This window comes from Trichechus manatus, unplaced genomic scaffold (assembly GCF_000243295.1).
Source record: "Trichechus manatus latirostris isolate Lorelei unplaced genomic scaffold, TriManLat1.0 scaffold00142, whole genome shotgun sequence".
NCBI lineage: Eukaryota > Metazoa > Chordata > Mammalia > Sirenia > Trichechidae > Trichechus > Trichechus manatus.
The window spans coordinates 2,586,662-2,613,249 of NW_004444078.1; the positions used below are offsets into that span (position 1 = coordinate 2,586,662).

The window sequence follows — 26,588 nt, forward strand, 5'->3', positions numbered from 1 at the left end:
GTGTAATTATTGATAGATGTGAGTTTGTTGCTGTCATTTTGTAGTGCTTTTTTTTGTGGTGCTGACGATTTCTTTGTTCCTCTTATTCTCCTGTGCTGAATTCCTTTTGTTTGTGGATTTTGTTTTTACTGAGACTTTCTGTTTTTCATCTTTATTTTGATGAGCAGATTTGTTAAATTTCTTTGTGGTTACCTTGAAATTTACCCATATCTTCCTAGGTTTGAACCAGTCTATTATCACCTTGCCTTCCTCCATTAGAAAGCCCTATACTTACACCATTTATTCCCTCTTTTATTGTTCTGACGTTGTTGTCCTTTGCAGATTAACCTCTCTGGTTCCCTGTTGTAAATGTTTTGGTTTTGAATAGTCCTTGAGAGTTCATTTCCTGGGTTGGTATCTGGCTCGTGTGATCTTGTGCCCTAGATTCAGCCTGTTGTCTGATGTTGTTTGTTCTCAAACTGAAGGGCTCCCTTTAATCTTGTAAGTTTGGTTTGGTTTTTACATATTCCTTTAATTTCTGTTTATCTGGAAATGTCCTAATTTCGACATCATATTTGAATGAGAGTTTTGCAGGATATAGTATTCTTGGTTGGCAGTTTTTTTCTTTCAGGGTTTTATATATGTCATCCCATTGCCTTCTTGCCTGCATGGTTTCTGCTGAGTAATCAGAGCTTCGTCTTACTGTTTCTCCTCTGTATGTGATTTTTTGTTTTTCTCGAGCTGTTCTCAGGATTCTTTGTTTGTCTTTGGTTTTCGTGATTGTGATTATGATATGCCTTGGGGATTTTCTTTTGGGGTCTGTCCTATATGGGGTTCGTTGAGCTTCTTGGATGGTCAGCTTTTCATCTTTCATGATATTAGGGAAGTTTTCTGTCGGCAGTTCTTCAATGATTCTCTCTGTGTTTTCCATTTTCTCCCCCTGTTCTGGAACTCTGATCACTCGCAGATTTTTTCTTTTGATTGAATCGCACAGAATTTTCAGGGTGTCTTCATTTTTCTTTGTTCTTTTTTCTGATTTTTCCTGAAACAGAGTTGTATCCAAATGTTTGTCTTCAGTTTCACAAATCCTGTCTTCTATTCTTTCAGACCTGTTCCTGAGCCCTTCTACGACACTGTCCATTTCTGAAGCCTTGTTGTTTATCTTTTGGATTTCTAATTACTGTTTTTGTATGATTTCTAGTTGTGAATTTATTTTGACATTTTATTCCTGTATTATTTTCCTGAATTTTTTCTTTTTTTGGTCTGTATTTTCCATGAATTTGTCTGCCTATTCCATGAAACTTGTCTGTTTTTTCCTCCTTTTTGTCTGCTTTTTGCTTCAACTCTTGGATAATTCTGCGTATTAGAGATTTGAATTCCCTATCAGGTAGTTCTAGTGCGTTTTCTTCTACTGTAAAGTCATCTGGTGTTTTATTTTCGATGCCTACTAGAACCATCCTATCCTTTTTTTAATATGTTTTGATATTGTCTGCTGTCTTCCGGACATTCAGTAGTTATTTTCTTTGTTTATTGATTGTAGATTTGTTTGTTCCATCCTATTTTTTGTTTTACTTGGTTATGTCTAGCAGGCGGGCTGTGCGTTCTTTGTTGTTTGTGAACATGATATTTTTCACCTCCTTGTCCAATGGACGGGGCCAGTCTCTCAGCTATGGTACAGCAGGGCAGGTCCAGCTAAAGGGGAGGGGCTGGAATGGATTTTTTGTGGCACATAATTGGGCTAACAAAATGAGCCGGTGGTCATTGTAGGGCAGGTTCCAGTAGGTCATGCCTGTGCTGCTCGGGAGTGCAGTGTTCAGCACATGGTGCAGATAGACAGGAGGGAGAGGGAGGGGGACGTTGTGATTTGTGTAGCTAAGTTGGGTATGGAAAAGAGAGAGAGGAGAGAGAAACAGGAGAAAAAAATAGTGCTGAAGGAGCTTGCCATTGGAGTAGAGAGAAGAAACCAAGAAATGAAGAAAAACCGAAAGTAAGTGACAAATAAGTAAGTGACAAATAAGTAAGTAATAAATAAGTAAATAGCAAATAAGTAAGTAACAAATAAGTAAGTAGCAAATAAGTAACAACTAAGTAAGTAACAAATAAATAAATAAGCCAGCCAGCCCCCGGGGATCCCACCAGCGCGGCTACGCAGACCAGGGAAGTGGCTCCCCAAGCCATTTGTACAGCCCGGCTATAAGGGATGGAGATGATACACAGTGCCAGGTATTCAGGAGACAGGAAAAGAAGGTAAGTAGAAAGAGATGAGAGAAACCAAGAAATGAAGAAAAATAAAAAGGAAAAAAGAAAGAAAAAACATACAAAAAAGAAAACCCTAGGGATCCCACCAATGTGGCTGCTCAGACTAGGGAAACAGACTGAGGAAGCAGTCCCCAGCTGAACAGCACTTCACAGCCTATAAAGAAGAAGCAAAGATGGCACACAAAGTCAAGTGTTTGAGAGAAAGAAGGAGGAGGAGGTGCGAGGCAGGGATGAAACCAAAAGAAGCTGGAAAAAGCAATACCAGCAACAAAGAAATGACACTGAGTAAGCCGGCCAGTATGGGTGGGGTGAATCCATGCGACATGGAACCGGCATCTCCCACACCACAGTTGCAGCCCATCAGGAAGCAGCGCATCAGCCCTCTGGGAAGGTAGAAATCCACCCACTGGGAAGCGGTGAAGGTCGAGCAGGGCGAGGAAGGATAGAAGGTGGGAAAGTGTGTCTCACTGGTTACCGGGTGCTCTGTCTCCTGCTGGGAGCTCTGTGAATTTGCTTTCCCGTACTCCTTGTCTGCCGCTCTCCGACAGGAGTCCAGGATGGTGGATCTGTACTGTGTTAGCTGATAGAGGACCTCCGCTTGTACCTCTCCTTGCTCTCTAGGGTTCCAGGATTGATGTTTATCTCTGTTTTACTTAGGTTTTTGGGCCTTTGCCGTGGAGGGACAGCATTGTGCTTATGCCTGTAGCACCATATTGGCTCCGTCTCCCCACAAAAAGAATATTTTTAAAAAATTGTTTTCATCCTTGGATTAATTTTTCCTTGGAATTAGGACGAAAGGATCCCATTAGTTTACAGATAGGCAGAGCCTTATGCATAGAGTTTAGCTGCTTCTAACTACGAGCTGTTTATCCATATAGGCCTAACTTTATACAGATGTTAAAAATACCATTCTAATTTTAGAATTATTCTAGTTTAAATTTATACAGTAATGAATTCCAATTCCAGGAAACTTTAAAAATCCAAGTTCAAAGCAGTAAGTGGACACTTAGAAAATTAAAAACAAATTGGTATTATGAATGTCATTTAATTTATGTGAAATTACATTAACTAATTGACAATAAGGTTACAAGGAAATCTAGGAAGATTTTTGAGGAAAAAGAGCTTCAATTCAAAGTACAACTTACACTCCATTCCTTTTAGAATTGGTAAGCATTGATAATGTTTCTGGCATGTATCAGTGAAAACCATGGAATGAGAAAATTAGATACCGAATTTTTCTTTTAAAAACTAGGAAAATGAGTCAACATTTGAAACATTTTCAAAAAAGATAAATCAGAATTGTAAAGAGTTAAAAATCTAAATAGGATTCTTATGTAAATCTTCCCTATAAAGTGGAAACATGCATATGTTTAATTTGTATTTTAGTAGAAAATTCTCATAGGGCTTAAAGACATTGAAGACTTATATGAGCTTGCAGTACACGGAAGAGAAAGTTTTGATAGCAATCTCAAGATTGGCTGCAGTAGGACTGTGGTAGGAGGCGTGGACATTAGATAATAGAGATTGCAATAAAAATGAAATCAACGAATAGTATTTGTTTTTCAGCAAGTATTTACTGATCATATGTTTACCAAGCCAGCTGTAGTATGCTGTAGCAATGGCTTTGAAAAGTTACATTTCCATTGATATTATTAATAAATAAGAGTAAAACAAATGCATTGCCGTTGAGTTGATTCTGACTTGTGGTGACCCTATGTGTGACAGAGTAGATGTGCTCCATTGGCTATAATCTTATGGAAGCAGATCACCGTGTCTTTCTCCTGCAGTGCCACTGAGTAGGTTCAGATATTACTATCTTGTTTACCTCTCTAACCTCACCTTTTACTATTTTCCTTAAGCTTTTTAAAAATACTTGCTGTGTTGTGATTTTACTCTGTTCTTTGTTGCTTGAGTGTCTTTATAGGTACTGCTTCCTCTTAGAGCTCCCCCTGCTGTTTTGTAGGAAGTCCCCACCCATCTGTTCAAACTTGGCTCAGTCTTACCTCTTCTGGGCAGCCTTCTTTTATTTACTACTGTTCCACTCCCATTTCCACAGCATGCATCCTTATTGTGGGCATAGCTCAAAGAGTGTATTGTAGCAGTGTGTCTTCCTGTTAGTTTGAACTCCAGGACAGCCATATTAAATTGCTCGCTTGTTATCTGCAGTACCTAAAATAGTGTGTGATACAGAGTTCAATAAAATGTTTCATGGTGAGGTGGATATGGCAGAAATATTTAACTAGATGGAATACACTGTATATACAAGATGTACTTTATTGTGTCAAGATGTCTTGCTAAAGGAAAAGTGTGTCTAGCAAATATTAAGATGCTAGAGAAAAGTTAAAAGAAAACACAGTTTGTAGCAATTTATGATTATTAAGTATAACACTTTGTAAGAAGTTCTTAATAGAAACTTTTGCATTGAGGCTTTGGTGTTGGGCTGTGGATCTATGAATGATTGTTAACATGTCTGTGGCATGGGCAACTCCAAAACTGTAATAATAAGCCATTCTAGAGTTTGCCCTGGTCTACTTAGTATCACGATACTTTTAATTTATTCTCTTTGACTATATTTACTAGAAAATACCTTTTGTGATTTGCAATTATACTTTTTTTTAATTGTAGCGGTCTCAGAAGCTGGAAAGGCAAATAAGAAGCTAAGTCAAGATTTCTTCAGAGACGAATACATCCTGAACAATGCCATTGGTATGTGTGCTTTGCCGACAGCTTTGAAAATGGAATCAAGAAATGAGTATGATTTGTTTAAAAATGTAATTAATAGGGATGTTTAGTTAATCTTTTACGTACTATGTGCCAGGCTCTGTGCCAGTCACTATGGTAAAGGATAGTAGGGGTGATAGCCATGGTTCCTGCCTTCATCGAGCATAAGTCTGTTGGGGAGAGAGCCATTAAACAAATGATCATACAAATGATTAGCTACTGTTGTGATTAGTGCTTTGGTATAAATCAAATTAATTAAACTATTCTGACTGCTTATTTCAAAACAATTCTCATTATAATAGTAGGTTATACTTAACTACCTTTTTTTTTTGCCACAAAAGCAATATGAAAACATGGATTCCTGATCACATGGCTGGCTTTTTGGGGGAAAGAAAACAAAAATTGGGTTTCAATTTTCTTTATAAAATGAAGTATTATTTCCTGATTCTTGAGGGCCTCTGGAATGAAAATTTCTTTATACTCGAGTTACCAGGCTTCACTGAAAGTGAAGCTTTCCTTACTTTTATCAAGTGTGGGTTTCAAAAGTTAAATTACAGAGAATAACATCATAAATACTTGTATACTCACCAGCCCAGAATTAAGACATGTATATTTTGTTTTTGCTTGATATTTTAAAACATATTTAAAGGAAATGTAATACTGTAAGTTTAAATCTAGCCAGATTCAGAAGAGGATGTGGAACAAGGGATATCATTTCTGATGTCAGATGGATCATGGCTGAAAGGAGAGAATACCAGAAAGATGTTTACCTGTGTTTATTGACTATGCAAAGGCATTCAACTGTGTGGATCCTAACAAATTATGGATAACATTGCAAAGAATGGGAATTCCAGAACACTTAATTGTGCTCATGCAGAACTTGTACATAGATCAAGAGGCATTTGTTCAAACAGAACAAGGGATACTGCGTGATTTAAAATCAGGAAAGGTGTGCATTAGGGTTGTATCATTTCACCATACTTACTCAATCTGTATGTTGAGCAAATAAGCCGAGGATCCGGACTATATGAAAAATGTGATATCAGTATCGGTGGAAGACTCATGAACAACCTGTGATATGCTGATGACACAGCTTTGCTTGCTAAAAGCAAAGAGGACTTGAAGCACCTACTGGATGCAGATCAAAGACCACAGCCTTCAGTATGGATTACACCTCAACATAAAACAATAATCTTCACAACTGGACCATTAAGCTACAGCATGGTAAGCGGAGAAAAGATTGGAGTTGTCAAGGATTTCATTTTACTTAGATCCACAGTCAAAGCCTAGGGAAGAAGCAGTCAAGAAATCAAATGATGTATTTTGTTAGACAAATCTGCTGCGAAAGACCTCTTTAAAGTGTTAAAAAGCAGAAATCTTTGAGGACTAAGGTGTGGCTGACTCAAGCCATGATCTTTTCAGTTGCCTCATATACATGTGAAAGCTGAATAGTGAATAAAGAGGACTTTAGAAGAATTGATAGCTTTGAATTATGGTGTTGGCAAAGAATATTGAATATACCATTGACTGCCAGAAGAACGAACAAGTCTGTTTTGGAAGAAACACAGCCAGAGTGCTCCTTGGAAGCGAGGATGGCAAGCATTCGTCTCACATTCTTGGACATGTTATCAGGAGGTACCAATTCCTGGAGAAGGACGTCAGGGTAAGGTAGAGGGCCAGCGAAAAAGAGGAAGACCCTCGACAAGATGGACTGACACAGTGGCTGCAACATTGGGCTCAAACATAGCAACCGTTGGGAGGATGGCACAGGACCAGGCAGTGTTTCATTCTGTTGTACATAGGGTTGCTGTGAGTCAGAACTGACTTGACAGCACTTAACAACAATGAGTTTGAAGTTCAGTCAGCTTTGTTGCTTTCCTCAGTGCCATTCTTTTTCCTCTCTCCTCCCTAGAAGCAGTCATTATTGTTAATTTGTAGTGTGTCCTCCTAGTCCATGTTTTATATTTTCACTATGTATTTATGAATAAAACATTTTGTTTCTGAAATTTACATAAACACTATCTTATTATGTATACCATTTCTAACTTGTTTTTGACAACGTGAAATGTTACTGTTCTATGGTATTTAATATTATGAATTATTAAATTCATAATATTATTTACTAGCCTACATTAATGAATATTTTAGGTAATTTCCAATTTTTACTAATACAGATTGTTGCACCTTGTAAGTCCCCTTAGTACCCATGTGACAGATTTTCTCCTGGGATATTAGAAGCAGAATTGATGGATTATATGGAGTTCATACATCTTCAGTTTGTTTCCCAATTGTTTTGTAAAGTGGGACTCTTTTCTACATGTCCTTTCCCTCATTTGTTAAACTTTGCATGTGATAATATCTTATTGTGGCTTTTATTTGCATTTCCTTGAACAAGTAGAAGATATTTTCTTATAGTTCTTGTGTTTCGTATGTTTTCATCCTTTGTCCGTCTATTGGATTGTTTACCTTTTTCTTGCTAATTTTATAGAAATTCTTTCTGTATTCTGGATACTTAGCTTTTGTGGGTAATATATATTACAAGTACACTTCTTCCAGTCTGCTACTTTATTTTAAGTTATCTTTTGACATATACAAGTCTTTTTTTAATGCAGTAAAATGTGCCCATTCGATTTCTGCTGTTTTGCATCTTAAAAGAACCAACTTTTCCTGTGCTGAGGTTAGGTTATTCTTATATTTTCATCTAACCATTTGAATATTTTATTTCTTTATACTCTAGGTCTTCAATGTACCTGGAAGTTTTTTGCATGTGATATCATCTTTTATTTTCCATATGGAAAGCCAGGTGCCCTAATGCTTTTTATTGAAAGGTCCACCTCTTCCTCGCTGATTTTAATGACACTTCAGTTATATACCAAGTTCTTATACGTGCCCAGATCTGTTTCTGCGATATTTTGTTAATTGATCTATTTGTCTTTACTTATATTGGAATTACAGTGTTATAATTATTATAGCTTTAAAATATGTCTCTGTCCAGTAGAGCAAATTATCCTTGTTTTATTTTAGAATTGTCTTGGCTATTCTTGGACTTTTGATCTTCCATATAAATTTTAAAATTGAGTTGCCTGGTTCCACAAAAGATCCTGTTGAGATTTTGATTGGAATGACAATTAATTATATTAATTTGGGGGGAATTGACATAATTGATATTGAGTCTTCTATCCATGAATATGACATGTCACTTCATTTATTCACATAGACTTAAACAAACAAACAAAAACTTTATGGAGTTATAATTTACATACCATAAAATGCACCCATTTCAGGTGTATAATTCAGTGATTTTTAGTAAAGTTAAGGTTGTACAATCATCACCATAAACCAGTTTTAAAATGTTTTCATGAGGTTGACTTCCATGTTCTTCCATGATGTTTTGTAATTTTCTTCATACTTGCTTGATTTTTTTTTTAAAGACTTTATCCTTAGGTAGCTTGTGGTTCTTGCTACTACATTTAATGGCAGTTCTTTTCCTACTACATTTCTAATTGACTATTTCTGGCATTTAGATTTAGAAATGCTTTTGATTTTAGTATCTTGGTCTTACATGCAGCAGCTCTGCTGAAATTTTTTATTAATTCTAATAGTATTTTCGTAGATGTGTTTGGCTTTTCTATATATATATGCAGAAGGTAGAATTGCCTAATTTTTTTCTTCTCTTCCTTTCTAATCCTTGTATTTTTGACTTCTCTTGTATTTTATTTTGACTAAGACCTCTATTGTAGTGTTAAATGATTGCGGTGGTGTCTTGTTCTTGCAGAATTTTTTTTACCGAGTTAAGGACGTTCCTTCTATTTCAGATTTGTTAGGGTTGTTCCGTTTTTTCAGTTGTAGAGGTGGTGGTTGTTATCCAGTGCTTGAGCGTCCGATTTCTCTGACTTTTTCCCATCTACTCTTCTAGGCAGAAGGTAAGCTTCCTTACTGAATTGCTGGATCAGCAGATAGAGTTTTTCTAGTCCTGTTTTACAAATAGAATAGGTCTTCCTAACGTGAGGCTTTATGCAGGTATATCATTGCATAGATACGTGGCCCAGAATTAAAATTAACCCCCTACTCCCTATGATAAGACGCACGCACGCACGCACGCACGCACGCACGCACGCACACGCACACGCACACACACACACACACACCCATACCCATGAGTTCTTTGGCTGTAGCTTCCACTCTGCTTTTGAGTTTGTTTCACCTGGGGGGACTTTGCTGGCTTTGAAGTTGGTTATGCATTTAAAACTGATTTTTTCCAAGTATTTCTGTGTCTTTGAAGCAGGAGTGGGGAATGGATGGTTTCCCACTTTAGCTCAAAGCCTAAAATTCCATATATTAAATTAACTTAGAATGTTTTATTCATTCTAATATTCTATACTAACACTGTCTAAAAGAACTTTCTGTAGAGATGGTTATGTTCTGTATCTTTGCTGTTCAGTGTAATAGCCACTAGCCATATGTGACTATTGGGCACTTGAAAGTAGTTTGTGTGACCAAGAAACTGAATTTTAAGTTTAACTTAATTTGAATTAATTGTAATCTAAATAGCCATATGTGACTGGTAGCTATCATATTGGACGGTGCAATTCTATACTAAACAAAAGGAGATAGGCTAAAACCTCTGAGGAATTTGAAAAAAAGAGTTTGGTAAAAATGTTAATATACAGAGAGAAAGCCCCTGTGTTCATTTCCCAGGGCTGCCATAATGAAGTGCCGCAAACCGGGTAGCTTTTAAGAACAGAAATTTATTATCTCACAGTTCTGGAGGCTAGAGGTCCCAATTCAGAGTGTCAGCAGGGCTATGCTCTCTCTGAAGGCTCTAGGGAAGGTCTTTTCTTGTCTTTCGCAGCTTCTGGAAGTCCTAGGCTTTCCATGGCTTGCAGCGGCAGCAACCTCGGCCTGCTGTGTCACATGGCCTGGCTATCTTCCCTCTGTGTCTGTCTCTGTCACTTTTCCTCTTTATAAGGGCACCACTCAGATTGAATCAGGACCCATCCTACTCTAGTATGAGCTCATGTTAACTTCACTGATAACATTTCAAAGACCTTATTTCTAGACAAGTATGGTGGGTAGGACTTTAATGATCTTTATGGGGGATGTAATTCAGTCTGTAATATCTTCAAGATATATCATAGTCAGTAAGGAATTTGACAGAATATGGCTTCATGTCCTGCATTAATTAGCTTTCTGATATTTTATATCTGAAATATATGCGTCTATTATATGTGTGCCTGTGTGCGCACACACACATGTATCTCCATCCCAATCAATAGAGAATTTTCTGCTATAGTTGCTAGGGAACTGCAGGTCAAAATGGAGGACTGTAGAAGTCCTTGAGAATGTGATGTTAGAGTTGTGCTTTGGTGGCTGGTTTGGGTAGTTGGGGATATTTACAGAACTACCAGATGGATCAAACCTCTGCAGTTTTATATTGGCCTCTGGCAAGGAGTAATATTGGCAACAAGCTATAATAAAAGCTCAATGATTTACAGTTTTCTAGTGTTCTAGGCAACTCCATCTCAAAGGAAAGACAAAAAAAGGAAAGGAAAAGAGTAAAAGTTTGTATGATTAACAGAATTTTCCACCTGGAACTTCTAAGGCTGTTAAGCCTCATCATTTTATAGATGAAACTCATCCATTTGTCATATGATGTGTGTGTGTATTATATCACATAACACACACACAGAACATTTAAGTTGTGCCCAGTTGAATTGCCAATTCATGATAAAGTTGAGACTAGAATCTGGGTCTTCTAACTCCCAGTTCATGCTTTTTTCTATATGCTGCACTTCTCTGTGTGTATCCAGATACCTCTTCAGATATATAGAAAACAAATTATGTGCTTTAAAGTACAGTTGTGTACATAAACATGGGTGGTCTATAAGGCAAATAAATGTTAATTGTATTTCTTAATAGCTGAGTTATACTACGCTTTCATTTGTTTCAAATTGAAGTGTTTAGTTAAATGATAATGAATAGAAGATCAGGATTGGGCATGAACTGACATTAAAAAATAACATTTTACAAACCATTCATTTAATATTTTATGCAAAAATTTATTAGGGAAAATACTCAGAGCTCATGTAATATGTGATTTTTGGTAAAAAGTGAATGTATTTTAAAAATGGCAATTAATTACAGCTCTATTTCTTTTTAGCTTCTTGCCGGAAACCATATGTTGCACTTATTCATGGAATTACAATGGGTGGAGTAAGTAGACTGTTTTACTCTCGTCATTGACATAAGTGAGTTGTATTTAAAAAAAAAAAAAAGTTAATATTTACTAACCAGAAGTGAGGTGATGAATGTAATACAGTAGAGCACTAGGTATTTTTGTAGAACTTGTTGAAACAAAATCATCATGGATTTTGGATCCCTGCCGATTTGAAACATAATATTTGCTTATAGCACTTTTAGACTATCTCAACTAAAAAGAATATTTTATGTTCTTAATTATTTTATATGCTATTTTAACTCCTAGCATTAGTAAGCTTTTTTAGTCAAACAAATTGATTGATTTTTTTTTTTTAAATATGTAGAGCCCTTTTTCTACTTACTAGTGAACTGATTGCTTCTATCAGCTTCAGAAAAGAAATGTAATGTTGGGTTTTTTCTTAGACTCTGAATAGTGGGATGTGGTTGCCTAAAGTGTACCTATTGCACAAAATTTCACCTTAGTGAAAATGGATGAATTCTTCATGAAGTTCTCTGAAACTGGATTTCTATCAGTTGATAAATATTTATTTTGTTTCAATGATAGCCTATTTGTGCATTACAAAGAAGTTTAAAATGTAACTGCCTCAGATAGCTTGATATGGAATTGGAGAATATAAGATAATTATAAAACAAGTGGTAAGTTGTATGGCACTGACTATAGCAAAGAATATACCTTTAAAGAAGTGACAGATCAAAATTGGTCTTCATTGTGGGAAAAGGGCTTTATAGAAAACATATGAATTGAGCTGAGCCTAGAAAGATTGATAGGACTTAGGTAGATAATAGGAGACCGGTGGGCATTCTAGGCAAGGGGAGTAGCCTGGGCAAAGGACTAGTATGGAAATATTTATCCAGGGAAGAGTGAAGAGATCTGTATGATAGAGAAGTCAAACAGGTGAATATGAAAGTTTGTGGAATAAGTGGGTTGGGGGACTTGTTCAAAAGACTTTGAAAACTGAGCAGAGAACTTTGTGGACTAGATGGAGTCAGGGCCTGTTATCCATTCTTACAGGAGAGTGACACGAGGAAAGCAGAGTTTGATCATGATGAAATTTATTGGCCATTTAATATTTCCCTTGTTATATCCATTTGTGCATTGCTACAATTCAGTTTTTTCTGATTATTGAAAGAAAACCCAAACTACTTTTTAATAATTTATTTTTATGTTATTGTTGATAATACATACAACAAAACATACACCAGTTCAACAGTTTCTACATGTACGATTCGGTGATATTGATTACACTCAAGTTGTGTAACCATTCTCACACTCCGTTTCCGAAAAATTGTACCTCTTCCATTAACATAAATTTACCGCCTCCTAAGATTCCTATCTTTCGAATTGCTGTTGTCAATTTAATCCTATATAGATAGACCTTAAAAGAGCATAATACTCAAGGCAGACATTTTTTACTAGTTAAGCTAAACTGTTGTTTGGTAAAACCCAAACTTTTATTTTCTATTTTGTGTCCTTACACACTGAAATGATTTTCTCCCTTAATGAAAACGAATGATAGGAATGATAGCAAGTAGTTACACTGAAAACTTTTTCATTAGTGAGTGAAAGCTAGAGATAGTTTCAAAAGAGCAACGTTGTTAGACATTCAAGTACATTAATACAAATGATACAGGTAACCAATTCAGAATTGGCTATGCTTTCAGATTTGAAGTACTTACTAAGGCTATCATGAGCTTACTATTAGAGGGCTCTATACTTTTTAATCTGTTGCTGCTTTTTTTTTTCCTAAAATATCAGGAGCCAGGAAAAATGGAGGAGTCTTGATTTCTAACACTATCATTCACCTTTAGGTATTTTCCAGAAGTGCCAGATTTAACCTGTAATGTAAAAGAGAAGTCAAAAGCATTTTTTTGAGTCATTGGCTCTATTAAAAATGTTAGCAATTGTTAATTCACTGGGCAAGAAAGATCAAGCAACTGATCTTACCAAATAGAGCTTTCCTATGAGTTTCATATCTTTATAAAATTAAAAAGCCAAATGGCATGCCATCTTTTTTACATGGTTTCTTTATTTTTTCATATGTTTAGAAATCTGCTTTCCAAATGAAAGAAATCAGATAATAACATTTTTGAGGGTTAGTTAACCAAAGTTTTTATGTGCAAATAGATTTTTAAAAAGTCAAGTATTGGAATTATTTAAAGAAAAAATAAGATTTGAATGATTGAAAAAGACTGTTTATCTGGATGTACTTAAAGATGGCACTGTTAAAACTATGCTAACATAAATATAAAACCAGAACTTTCAGGTTAAAATTTCATCCAGTCTGATAAATTTTTTTTCAGCTTCCATTGTAGTGTCTTTGAACACAAAGGAAATATTAAAACTTGATCATCACTAATAACTAGGCTTGTTAGTTTATTGCCAGACACTGGCATTTTTATTAACTTTAGGGTTGATGTATGGTTCTTGAAAAGGTAATAGATAACCTCTCTATGTTTGCCTGCCAGTGAGAAAATAAAAAGACTTCAGATTTATCCCTGATTCAGTAATATGATATCCCTACCAACTAGAAAATTGGGTAACCATCTCTATTACATTTGTGTTGCTTTTTGATACACTAATTTTTTTTGCATTAACTAGAGACTGCAATTCTTAGAGAACAAATGGGCAAAACGAGTAGGTTGGAGGAACCAGAGGTATAGTGTACTGTATCCTGGAAAGTGAAGTCATATACAGCAAATAAGGTGCTGTTGACAGAGTTAGAGACATAAAAACTTCCAGTAATCTTGCTACAGGGAATTATCATTTTCAGAATTCCATCTGTTCAATGTTTCAGAGATTTAGTCTGTATTCACCAATATCGCACTATCTTGATCACTGTAGTTTTATTCTAAGTCTTGAAGTCAGATGTTGACAGTCCTCCAAGTCTGTTCTTCAGTATTGTGTTGGCTATTCTGGGTCTTTTACCTTTCCATCTAAACTTTGTAAGGAGCCCTGGTGGCACAGTGGTTAAAGCTCTCGACTGCTAACCCAAAGGTCAGTGGTTTGAACTCCCCAGCTGCTCTGCGGGAGAAAGATGTGGCAATATGCTTCTGTAAAGATTTACAGCCTTGGAAACCCTATGGGGCAGTTCTGCTGTGTCCTATAGGGTCACTATGAGTCGGAATCAATTCAATGGCAGTGAGCTTTGGGTTTTATATAAACTTTAAAACCAGTTTGTTGATAATCCACAAAATAACTTGCCAGGATTTTGATTGGGATTGCATTGAACCCTTAGATTAAGTTGTGAAGAATTGACATCTTAATTCCTATCCAGGAATATAGAATATCTCACCATTTATTTAGATATTCTTTGATTTGCTCATATAGATCTTGCACATGTTGTTGTTGTTGCTAGCGGCTGTAGAGTAGGCCCCCAACTCGTGGTGACCCCACGCACAAGGGAATGTAATGCTGACTGGTCCTGCTCCATTCCCATGATTGGTTGTGGATCTGTAGGGTTTTCCCTTGTGATCTATAGGGTTTTCATTGCTGATTCTTGGAAGTAGATTGCCAGGCCTTTCTTCCTAGTCTGTCTTAGTCTGGAAGCTCCATTGAAACCTGTTCAGCATCATAGCAGCACACAAGCCTATACTGACAGATAGGTGGTGGCTACGCATGAGGTGCATTGGTTGGGAATTGAACCCAGGTCTCCTGCATGGAAGGGGAGAGAATTCTACCACTGAACCACCATTGTCCCCTCCCATATGGAAGGGGAGGATTCTACCACTGAACCACTACTGTTCCAGAATCATTTGGAGGGCTTGTTAAGACACGGTTTAGTCAGTCTGAGGTGTGGCATTCCTAACAAGTTCCCAGACGATGATGCTGGTTGGGGGTAACACTTGAAGAACCACTACTATAAGGTGTTGAGAACCTATAGTTTGTTATTCAAAAGACCTTTATTTTAAGAATTTTTAGTAGAAGTTTTGTATTAACACATAATTATTTAACATATATACATATTTGAATCCTAATATGGAAGTATGAGAATAAAATAGGGCAAATGTGGCTTATGAAGTGTGTACTGATAGTAATTATCTGTCTTTATCGTGACTCTGATCATAAATTGTTTCTTGTAATAATACCAGTTGCTGTGGAGTTGATTACAACTCATGGCGACCTGATGTGTGTCAGTGTTTAACTGTGTTGCATAGGGTTTTCAATGGCTGATTTTTTTAAATTGTGCTTTAAGTGAAAGTTTACAGTTCAAGTCGGTTTCTCATACAAAAATTAATATATTCATTGTTATGTGACCCTAGTTGCTCTCCCTATAATGTGACAGCACACTCCTCCTTTCCACCCAGGATTTCCTGTGTCCATTCAACCAGCTACTGTCCCTTTTTGCTGTCTCATCTTGCCTCCGGACAGGGGCTGCCCACTTAGTCTCATGTATTTACTTGAGCTAAGAAGCACTGTCTTCTCGAGTATCGCTTTATGTCTTATAGTCCAGTCTAATCAACGTCTGAAGAGTTGGCTTCAGGAATGGTTTCAGATCTAGGCTAACAGAGAGTCTTGGGGCCTTGTCTTCTGGGGTTGCTCCAGTCTCAGTCAGACCGTTAAGTCTTGTCTTTTTACTAGAATTTGAGTTCTGCACACCACTTATCTCCTGCTCCATCAGGGACTCTGTTGTATTCCCTGTCAGGGCAGTCATTGGTGGTAGCCGGGCACCATCTAGTTCTTCTGGTCTCAGGCTGATGGAGTCTCTGGTTTTTGTGACCCTTTCTATCTCTTAGGCTAATATTTTCCTTGTGTCTTTGTGGCCCTTTCTATCTCTTAGGCTAATATTTTCCTTGTGTCTTTGGTGTTCTTCATTCTCCTTTGCTCCAGGCGGGTTGGGACCAATTGATGCATCTTAGATGGCCACTTGCTAGCTTTTAAGACCGCAGACGCTACTCACCAACGTGAGATGCAGAACGTTTTATTGATAGACTTTACTATGCCAGTTGACCTAGATGTCCCCTGAAACCATGGTCCCCAGACCCCTGCCCCTGCTACTCTGTCCCTCAAAGTGTTTGGTTGTATTCAGGAAACTTCTTAGCTTTTGGTTTAGTCCAGTTGTGCTGACTTCCCCTGTATTGTGTGTTGTCCTTCCCTTCACCTAAGATTATTCTTATCTACTATCTAGTTAGTGAATACCGCCCCCTTCCATACCCTCATAACCATCAAAGAATGTTTTCTTCTGTGTTTAGACCTTTTCTTGAGTTCTTGTAATAGTGGTCTCGTACAATATTTATCCTTTTGCAACTGCCTAATGTCACTCAGCATAATGCCTTCCAGATTCATCCATGTTATGTTTCATGGGTTTGTCATTGTTGTTTATTGCTGCATAGTATTCCATTGTGTGCGTATACCATAGTTTGTTTATCCATTCGTCCATTGATGGGCACCTAGGTTGTTTCCATCTTTTTTCTACTGTGAACAGTGCTGCAGTGAACGTGGGTGTGCATATATCTATTCGTGTGACAGCTCTTATTTCTCTAGGATATATTCCAAGGAGTGAGATTACTGGATCATATGTTCTTCTATTTCTAGCTTTTTCAGGAAGCCCCAAATCGATTTCCAAGGTGGTTGTACCATTTTATATTCCTGCCAGCAGTGTATAAGTATTCCAGTCTCTCCACAACCTCTCCAACATCTATTGTTTTGTGTTTTTTGGATTAATGCTAGCCTTGTTGGGGTGAGATGGTATCTCATTATAGTTTTGATTTGCGTTTCTCTAATGGCTAATGATTGTGAGCATTTGCTCATGTATCTCTTAGCCACCTGAATGTCTTCTTTGGTGAAGTGCCTGTTCATATCCTTTGCCCATTTTTTAATTGGGTTATTTGTCTTTTTGTTGTTGAGGTTTTGCAGTATCTTGTAGATTTTAGAGATTAGATGCTGATCGGATTTGTCATAACCAAAAATTTTTTCCCAGTCTGTAAGTTGTCTTTTGACTCATTGGTGAAGTCTTTTGATGAGCATAAGTGTTGGATTTTTAGGAGCTCCCAGTTAGCTAGTTTTTCTTCTGGTGTTTCAATGGCTCATTTTTTAGGAAGTAGATTGCCAGGCATTTTTTCTGAGGTGCCTCTGGGTGGACTCAGACTTCCAACTTTTCAGTTAGCGGCTGAGCCTGTTAATTTTGCACTATCCAAGGACTCCTCTTGTAATAGTTTTGTTAAGAAAACTTTAACAGTCCAAGAGATGGTGCCATAGAGCTTAATTTTTTTTACTTTTCTCTCTCTCTCTCTTTTTTTTTGCTATACAAAGTAATATTTTTTCCTAGCATGGAAAATGACAGTTTTACTGTCTCTTGTTATCCACGATGAAGAGTAGTACAGAATTTTATAGAGGAGATGGCTAAATTTTATTATGTTTCAGATTTCAGAGATTGAATGTTTACTCATTATTTTGGTATACAATAAAATAAAAATGAATGTTGGAGTCATTCTCCATTTAGTTGATCAAAATTATGTTAAATTATGTCATTCCAGTATTTCTGAGTTAATTTTTTTTATGAAGGGAGATTTGAAAGAATAGTTCAATCTGAAATTAAAATTTTAATTTCCTTTTCTTTTTATTTTAAATATCTGAAGTTATATTTTTCAAGCTAAAACAAAAGTAAATTTGTTTTAAAAATTAAAATTTCAGTTAGAGAACGGAGAAAAATCCTTAAGTTTTCCACCCTCATTCCTCTCCCCCAACTGAATTGGATTTAAAGAACTTTTAAGTCTGTCTGTCTGCCTCTCCATTTTACAGTAGTAATAAAGTTAGTGACGTGTATTATATCCTTTAAGATACTACTATCAAAAGAGTTTTGTGATCAGTAAGTGGAAAATTAAAAGTTTTAAAGCATATTTTAGAAAGAACATGTTCTAATGAATAGAGAAGTGGGAATTGAATGGAATAGAAACAATGAGCATATAAAATATCCAAATGACTTAATTGGAAGACACAAACCAGTTGGGAGCTACTGAATCAGATTAAGTCCAGCCATTGGTAATGTCATTAAGACATGTTTTTTTCTTATATGAAGAGAATTAGCGGTCTTCAAAGATTGCATTATGTTAATATTGCAAAGATCTGTAAGACACAATAGGTAACTTCTTTGCACAGTTTTAAAAGGTATCCTGTTTTTACTGCTGTTAGTGACAATCAAATGGATGACATTTAAGAAACTTTTTTTATTATAATAAAGTGCTAGGGTTTTTTTTTTGTTTTTTTTTTTAACAGCATCTAGTCACTTAATGAGACCTGAGAGTTTATGAAAGAAGAAATGAAAGCATTTTATTAACTAAATTAAAGGAGAACTTTAGAGAAATTTTTGAGTTTAACTTATTTTGGTACACTTCCTCCCACCCTACCCCCATGTCATTTAATTTTTTTTTTTGTCATTATAAAATTCCTTAGTGTATCTACATTGTATAATGCCCTGAGAGATGGGCCCCAGACCATTCTCAAATGAGAAAACCAGCAAAGAAGTTTTGAAAAGATCAAATATAAAATCATTAACAAAGCCTGAAAAAGATTTTAAATTTACATTTTGCCATTCAGTTGCCCATGCTTGAGACTTCATTGTAAAAGCTACAATTTGCCAACAAAAGAATGTTCTTTATTCATTCAATAAAGGTGGAAAGGGCTGTGCTTAGGAAATTGATCATATGTTTGCTCCTGCATGCAATTTGTCAGTCATTGTTCCCTTCACCTTCCAAGGACTAAATGAGTGGCTTAGCTATATAGAAATAAAGAATTATTTTTACTTAGTTATTATTTACAATTGTGATTTATTTTTATTTTCCTGTATTTTGTGTATTTTTTACACTGTACAGTACCTTAAACCAAGAAGAAACCCGTTGCTTTCGAGTCGATTGCAACTCATGGTGACCCCATATGTTACAGAATGGAACTGAGCTCCATAAGGTTTTCTTGGCTGTAATCTTTTTAAATTTCTCATACAAAAATTTATACAAATATTGTTTCGTGACATTAGTTGCAATCCCCACAATGTGACAGCACACTCCACGTTTCCACGTCGGGTTCCCTGTGTCCATTCAACTAGTTCCTGTCCCTTCCTGCCTTCTCATTCTGCCTCCAGACAGGAGCTGCCTATTTGGTCTTGTGTATCTGGTTGAACCAAGAAGCACACTCCTCATGAGTATTATTTTTTGTTTTATAGTCCTGTCTAATCTTTGAAGAGTGGGCTTCAGGAATGGCTTCAGTTCTGGGTTAACAGAGCGTCTGGGGAGAAGAATCATTTTTAGAATAACCAGCTTTTGTCCAGTGAATGAGAACTTCTCTTGATAGACATTCTTATTGCTAAGACTATCCCTCTAGAGCAAGGCGACTTGATTTCAGGTACATCAATATAAAACACACACAAGTTGAATTTTGTGATTCTTATTTGTCTTTTGGGGGTTTAAGGTGAAAGCAGCCTCAAATATGATAAACCCAGAATTGAAGTGAATGTGAAAAGGTAAAGGAAGATCAGATAGAGACTAAAGAAAGGAACTACAGTGCAGTTTTACTGGGAAGTAGTAGTAAAAAGCCTATGTTGGCAGGTAAAGTTGTCTCAGAGAGAAAGTAATAAGATCTATCAAGAGAGGAGGAATACATAGAAAAGGAGGAGTCAGAACATGAGAAGTGCCTCCCTCAAGATTGAGCTATTAGTAGCAACTGGAGCAGTTAGAGGAAAAATAGAGGGGAACTTTCTTTGGGTTTCTAAGTAGATAGGGTGTGTGTTTATAGACATTCATTTTTGTCTAAGTTTACTATTGAACTTTCTCCATGTGTGGACATCTTTTTCTAGCTAGAGCTGGTTAGGTTTGGTATTTTTTTCTTTCCTTCTGCTGGAATTCTCTCTACTGTATTTTCTTCTGTCTTAGATTTTCTTCTGTCTTACTGAGGGAGAATTAGGATTGCTTTCAGTTGCGGAATTTCTCATAATAACTTTTTAGGTTTGTTCAGTTTCTTCATGAGCCTCTTTCACAGATAAGCATTAGGTTATGTAAGTTTTTCAATGATGCAGTGAATTATCTCTTAACGTCTCTTCCTGTGCTGCTTGGCAGTTTGATTCAGGTGGTCTGTTTAAGTCCATCTTACCCCTTGACTATCATATTAAATAGAACCCTTTATTTTCCACCTTCCCTGCCCCCCTGCCCCCATCTTTTAGTCCAGAGATATCTAAATACAGAATTGGGGAGTGCTTCCATTTCTTTGGAGTCCCTGGGTAATGCACATGGTTAATGCACTTGGATGCTAATTGAAAAGTTGGAGGTTTGAGTTCACCCAGAGGTGCCTCAGAAAAAAGGCCTGGCCATCTACTTCTGAAAAACCAGCCATTGTAAACCCTACAGAGCACAGTTCTACTCTGCCACCACTCCATGAGTTGGAATCTACTCCATGGAAACTGTTTTTTCCATTTATTTACCAGGAACTTGGCTTCACTGCCCTTTTCCCCCCTCCCTATTTTGAGCTATTGCATTCTGGATCTAAAACTTTAACTTTCTAGAAGTATGGAAATTCTTGGCAAGTTTCACAGGTTTGTAGATTCTCAAATCTACAGGGAGCCTGTTTCTTTTTCCTTGGCCATTTCCTATTGGTCATATTGGGTCAGGTTTTTTTTTTATTGTTCATTTTGCATGTTCGTTTTTAACTGTGAAAGGACCCTAGGTTCTGGGAATGACTCCCGCCAGTGCAATTCTTACCCTGTCTCCATTCCATCTCCACCTTATTGGGGTGGATGATTTGTGGTCTTGAGGGCTCTTTTCCCTAATGAGGCAGCACACTGCTTCACAGAGAAGAAAGGGGGAGGGGGACTTCTCTTGTCCATAAAATTCATTACCCTAAGGATATATGGGCATGTGGATATATAATGTTGGAGACTAACTAGAGGTTCATTATGATTTTAGCCATTATTTGAGATTATTGTCAACTGTTTTACTCAGCCAGCAAAACACATGCACTAGATACTGGTTAGGCCCTGGAGATAAAATAGTGAACCCAGCAGACATATTCTCTTTCCTCATGAGCTTACGGTCTAGAGAGGCAAGTACACAGTGGTCTGAAAATACATAAAAGGGTGCCAGCCTTAACTGTGTGTGTATTTGTGAGTAGTTTATTGATGGGATGGTGGAGGGAAAGCATCCTGGAGGAAGTTATATGTAAGCTGAGACTTAAAGGAGTAATTAATTAGCTGGGGAAAAAAGCAAGTAGTTTCAGGGGAGTAGAGAAATGGGATATGGTTGGTACAAGTGTGTAAAGGGGTTGATGCAGTGTGGAAGGAACAGTGTACTAACTAGAAGGAATAACATCTGTGAAAATGAGATTTGAGAGAGAACGTATATTTGGGGGAGGTTCACTGTGCCTAAATTACGGAATATGAGGGAGAAAGAGTGGTAAATTCTGAGGCCAGACTGGTAAGCATGTAGCCAGATCACTCCCCTTTTATGGGACATGTTAAGTAGTTTATCCTGAGATCTATATGGAGAGCCATTTAAGTGTTTTTAGCAGGGAAAATGACTTGAACATATTTACATGTTAGAAAAATAACTTCTCCCTGGGGAGAATAGATTGGAGGGGGGATAGGACTGGAGATAAGGAGATTTAAAAAAAAAAAAACAAAAAAAAAAACACCACCAAACCAGTTGCCATCAAATTGATTCTGACTCATGGCGACCAGGTCTTGTAGGAATCCAGGTGTTAGATAGTAGTGATTTGAACTAGGGCAGTGGGAATGAAGAGGACATTGGTGGTTCAGTGGGAGAATTCTTGCCGTTTGTGTGGGAGACCCAGGTTTGATTTCCGGCCAGTGTACTTCATGCACAGGTACCACGCATCTGTTAGTGGAGACTTATGTGTTGCTGTACAAGTTTCAGTGGAGCTTCCAGACTAAGACAGACTAGGAAGAAAGGCCTGGCAATCTCCTTTTGAAAAATCAGCCAGTGAAAACCCTATGGATTACAACAGTCCGAACTTGTTGTGTATGGAGTTGCCATGAGTCGTGGACCAACTTAACAGCAGCTAACAACAACAAGAAGTGGGAATTAGAAAATTAGATTCATTTAAGAGAGATATTTAGGAGGTAGACCTGGTGAGATTTGATGATGGATCAAATGTGAGAGAGAAAAGAGAGGAGGCAAAGATGGACTTTCAGATTTCTAAACTGGGCAATGGAGTGAATGGTGGCACTGTTTACTAAGATTTAGGAGGAAGAGTGCTTGAGGGATCCAGTAGGGAGGGAGAAGAGAGAGAAGTTTAATTTTGGGCATGTTAAGTGTGTGGTGCCTGTGGGCTATCTGTATGGGAGTGTTTTGTCTGAAATTGGTTATGCAGGCTGAAACTTAGGTTGCTACCTGGGCAAGAAGTATAACTTGGGACTCCTGTAGGTACAGTATGCTCTATAGTGTGTGCTTCTGTAACATGAATTAGTTCCTGTGTGATTGGTAAATGGAGGAATGATGCTAGAATAGTGCAGAAGTCATGTTGGTTCATATGTAGTTTTTTTCTATGTCAGAGGTAGGATTGTGGGAATGAATATAATCTTCAACTAGAAAGGAAAAAAGTGCTTAGCTCAGTTGTACTGTTATTAGGAATTCTCGTTATAGACCATATATATCACTCTCATTATATATAATTTATATATTATTATGTATTCTATTCACATTAATATGTGTGAACCTAATAGCCTATTAATATATTAATATAATGTGGGAAACATAATAAAATGTCTTTTACTGTGGAGACTGCTGATTTGATTGCTAATCTAATGCGTGTGGTCCCAGAGATACATTATGAAACTTATAGTTATGATACTTTTATACCATAGTGAAATAATGTATAATGAAAAATCTATTTGAATTTCTAACAAAAATATACTTCTATTTCAAAGTACCATTTATAATCCTGAATAATGGTAAGAGAAGACTGTCACATATTCTCAGATAACTGTGAAGCAGTGTTCTTTTCTGGTTAAAAGCTTACTCATTCTCTGATTAAAATTTAAATTTCATGACACTTGATGTGCAAGTCACATCACCTCATCATGTGACTTTCTGAGTTTGTTGTTTTCTTAACTGTAATTGCTCAGTTTACTTTGGAGCATTTATTTTTCAAGCACCAAACTGAATTGTTTCCTGTGTGTCTGCATTTGTGTGTTAAGGAATTCATATACATTACATTTCTTCTGCTTGATCTTGCCATTAATATACTTCGTGGAGTGTTGACTATATTATAAATTAACTTTAAATATTCTTATAATTATCAGTTATTTGTATTAACAGTTTTTTTCTAGAATAGTACTATTATCTGGAAACATAGAAGTGAACATTTATTTCTAGTTACTGATTACCATATTTGCATTTTTGAACAATTTGTTCTTAAAGTAATTATAATTAGATCTTTAAAAGCCTTAAGTAAATCTATGCCAACTGTTTCCCCCTACTGAAAAGTCTGAAAACTCATCTAGCTATGTCCCTTAATAAAAACAGTCTTAATTTGCCTAATTTTTGCCTTTTTAATATGTTAGAGTTTAAAACAAGTGACTTAGCTTTTTCATGTTCATGGTGACAGAATATGAGCTTGACTAAATTTATATTTGTGTTCCGTTTTTGTTCCTGTGTTATTTATGCTTGTCCATATTAGCATTATTTGTAGCAGATTATAAATAAGGATCAAATTCTTTGTACTTTCTGGGCACAGTATATGCACAGTAATGCAAAGACGATTGTTTAATAATAACCCAAGTAAAAAACAAAGAATGTTAGAGTGCTTATGAGACATCTTAACTATATTTAGAATATATTTAGGCACAGAAGGGTTAAATGAAAAAGGACAGAAAAAGGTATCATTATCACATTAAAAGCAAGTTGGTATATAGTAGCTATTTTGATTCAAATAAGGTAAATTTTATGGCAGAAACCTTTGAGATACTATATTTTATAATTATAAAGTGCTCAGATACAACAAATCTAATTTTATATATTCTGAGAACCTGTTTCTATTGTATATTGTTTCTCTTAGGTTTAGTTACGTGGTCTTCTGTGTCTGATTATTTCTAATTGAGTGCTGATTGTTTCTAATTGAGTGCTGATTGTTTCTGAGTAATTTCTAATTGAGTATTAAAAATGTAGAGATTTTTTGAGTCCTAGGATGACATTATTTTACTCCAAGGAAGATGTACCTTTGCTTCTGGTAGGTGTTTAGACTAAGGGCACTAGCAATCCCAGATCATCTTAATCGAATCCAGAATGGGAGGATTTAGAGCTGGGCTTCAATACAATGGAGGGCAGGTCTCAATACAGGCCACCCTAACTCCCAGGGTGTAGCCTTTAAAGACTCAAACCAAAGCCCTTCCTTGGCAAGCCATACATTCCAATTTCTGTTCCTCTTGCAGGTAGGTTTTAGCTCAGTCTTTTGAAAGCTCTGTTCATGTTTTCACTGGAGTCAGATTATGAAAAGCATTTTGTTGACTGTAATCAACTACAGGAAGATACTTTTTAAGTATTTGTCTAAAACTCAGTTTATAGCTGAATATCAAGCTGAACTGAATTACTGGATGAGTTCCATAGTATACAATATGACATTAGTACTGAAACTAAGAAACTATGGGAACAAACCTCTGCGTATCTGAAATTACTGGTGTGATATTTTCAAACAATTTTAAATGTTGTATCTTGACAAAAAATGAAAAATTCTAAAAGGAGAAATAGACAAAACTACAATCATGGGAGAAGATTTGAACAGACCTCTTTCAGCAATGGGTGAAAGATGTACACACATGATTTGAACACTGTTTTTAATAAACTTGATCCAATTAAACTCGACTCAGAAACTGCGGAATTCATCTTCATTTCATGTGTACATGGAACATTCACCAAAATTGGCCATAGAATTAGTCTCAACACATTGCAAAGGATTAATCTTATAGAATATGTTCTCCAGCCCTAGTGGAATTCAGCTAGTAATCAAAGGTAGATAACTAGAAAATATCGTATGTTTGGAATTTAAGCAGTATACCTTGTATGACATCATAACAGAATGATTAGAGTAGAAGTAAATGTAATACAGAATACACAGTAGAGGAGACCTACTAAGTAAAAAATTATTTTTATAGACTAATAAAACTGATAAATCCTTAGCGAGACTGATAAAACAAAAATCAAGTCACAAATTTAGAAATGAAAAAGACAATCTATAGATCGCATAGCCATTAAAAAATTATAAGAAGGTGTTTTGTATAACTTTATGCTCATAGATTTCATACATAGATGAAATGGACAATTTCCTATAATTTATCGAAATTGACAAAATAATTATTTTATAGCTATTAATAAAATTGAATCCATAATAAATATGAAAGTTAAATCTATACAGAAAACCTTCCCACGAAGAAGACTCCAGGCCCGGTGGCTATACTTTTGAATTCTTTCAAACATAAGGAAGAAACAACAATAGTGAAGGATATAGTCATATGTTATTTGTGGAACTCAAAGTTAATTTTTAAAAGGTGTAGAGGGCATAACCAGAGGAGTTCTGATGAAACAGGGTCAGTCAGTGAGATTTGAGATCTACCTACCTGCTGGGCAACCCCCAGGCTGAGGCAGATCTTTGGAGCCCTTGGGCTCAAGAGAACATAGTCTGAAAAACTGCTAATCCAATCCAACCTTCTCTTTAAAAGTTCTTAGCAAGACATTCTTGAACACTAATAACTTTCACTTACAATGTGATAAACTGAAAGTGGAGGGGAGAATATGGATCAAGGGCTCTTAAAAGTAATCCAAGGAATTATTAATATAACTAGTAATGTTTTATTTTTATGGTATTTGTATGATTTTTATATGCTCTTGAAGTATATGCAGTCTAATTTGGGTAAATATTGTCACTTGTGTCCCAATAGAATACCAATAACACAAATAATCATATTTGCCTATACAGAGAGTATAGGTAAATCTAACATTGCGGATTTAATTAATGTTGACACCAAAGGGTGGTAGGTAGTGACTGAAGAATTTTATACATTTCCATGTTTATTTATATAATCTTTTAAAATTTAAATTTAGTATACAGTACATAAACTTCATAGGAAATTACATATGTTTGAGTATTTTCTTAATGAAAGGTTTAAAGGTCTTAAGAATTTTTAAATGACTTGAATATAAATGCACTTGAAAGAGTTGAGGAAATTTTAATGAAGAATCTGATAGACTGAGGTAGAAATGAGGCCCTTTCTGTTTAGCTAATGCTTGTAGAACTCTTAATTGTCAGACATTGTTCCTAATGCTTTGCATGGTGCATACATTCAGCTCTATGATGTCGTAGATTTAAAAAAGGATTAAGGATGAGAAGGATTAAAAAGATCAAATAGAAATTCTGAATAAGATGAAAAGAGCATAACATAGAAAATGTATGTGATAGTGTGAGCACTCTCATAAAC

At 36.2% G+C, this 26,588-nt stretch overlaps 1 protein-coding gene across 2 annotated transcripts in view; it reads left to right on the plus strand.

Moving 5' to 3' along the window:
• Nucleotides 1-26,588, plus strand: part of HIBCH (3-hydroxyisobutyryl-CoA hydrolase) — a 99,565-nt gene that overhangs the window by 24,591 nt on the left and 48,386 nt on the right. For both annotated transcript variants that reach the window (XM_023739884.1, XM_023739883.1), the window contains exons 5-6: nucleotides 4,864-4,944; nucleotides 11,120-11,172. In XM_023739884.1, the coding sequence (XP_023595652.1) occupies nucleotides 4,864-4,944; nucleotides 11,120-11,172 (134 nt within the window). The remainder of the gene's footprint in view (nucleotides 1-4,863; nucleotides 4,945-11,119; nucleotides 11,173-26,588) is intronic.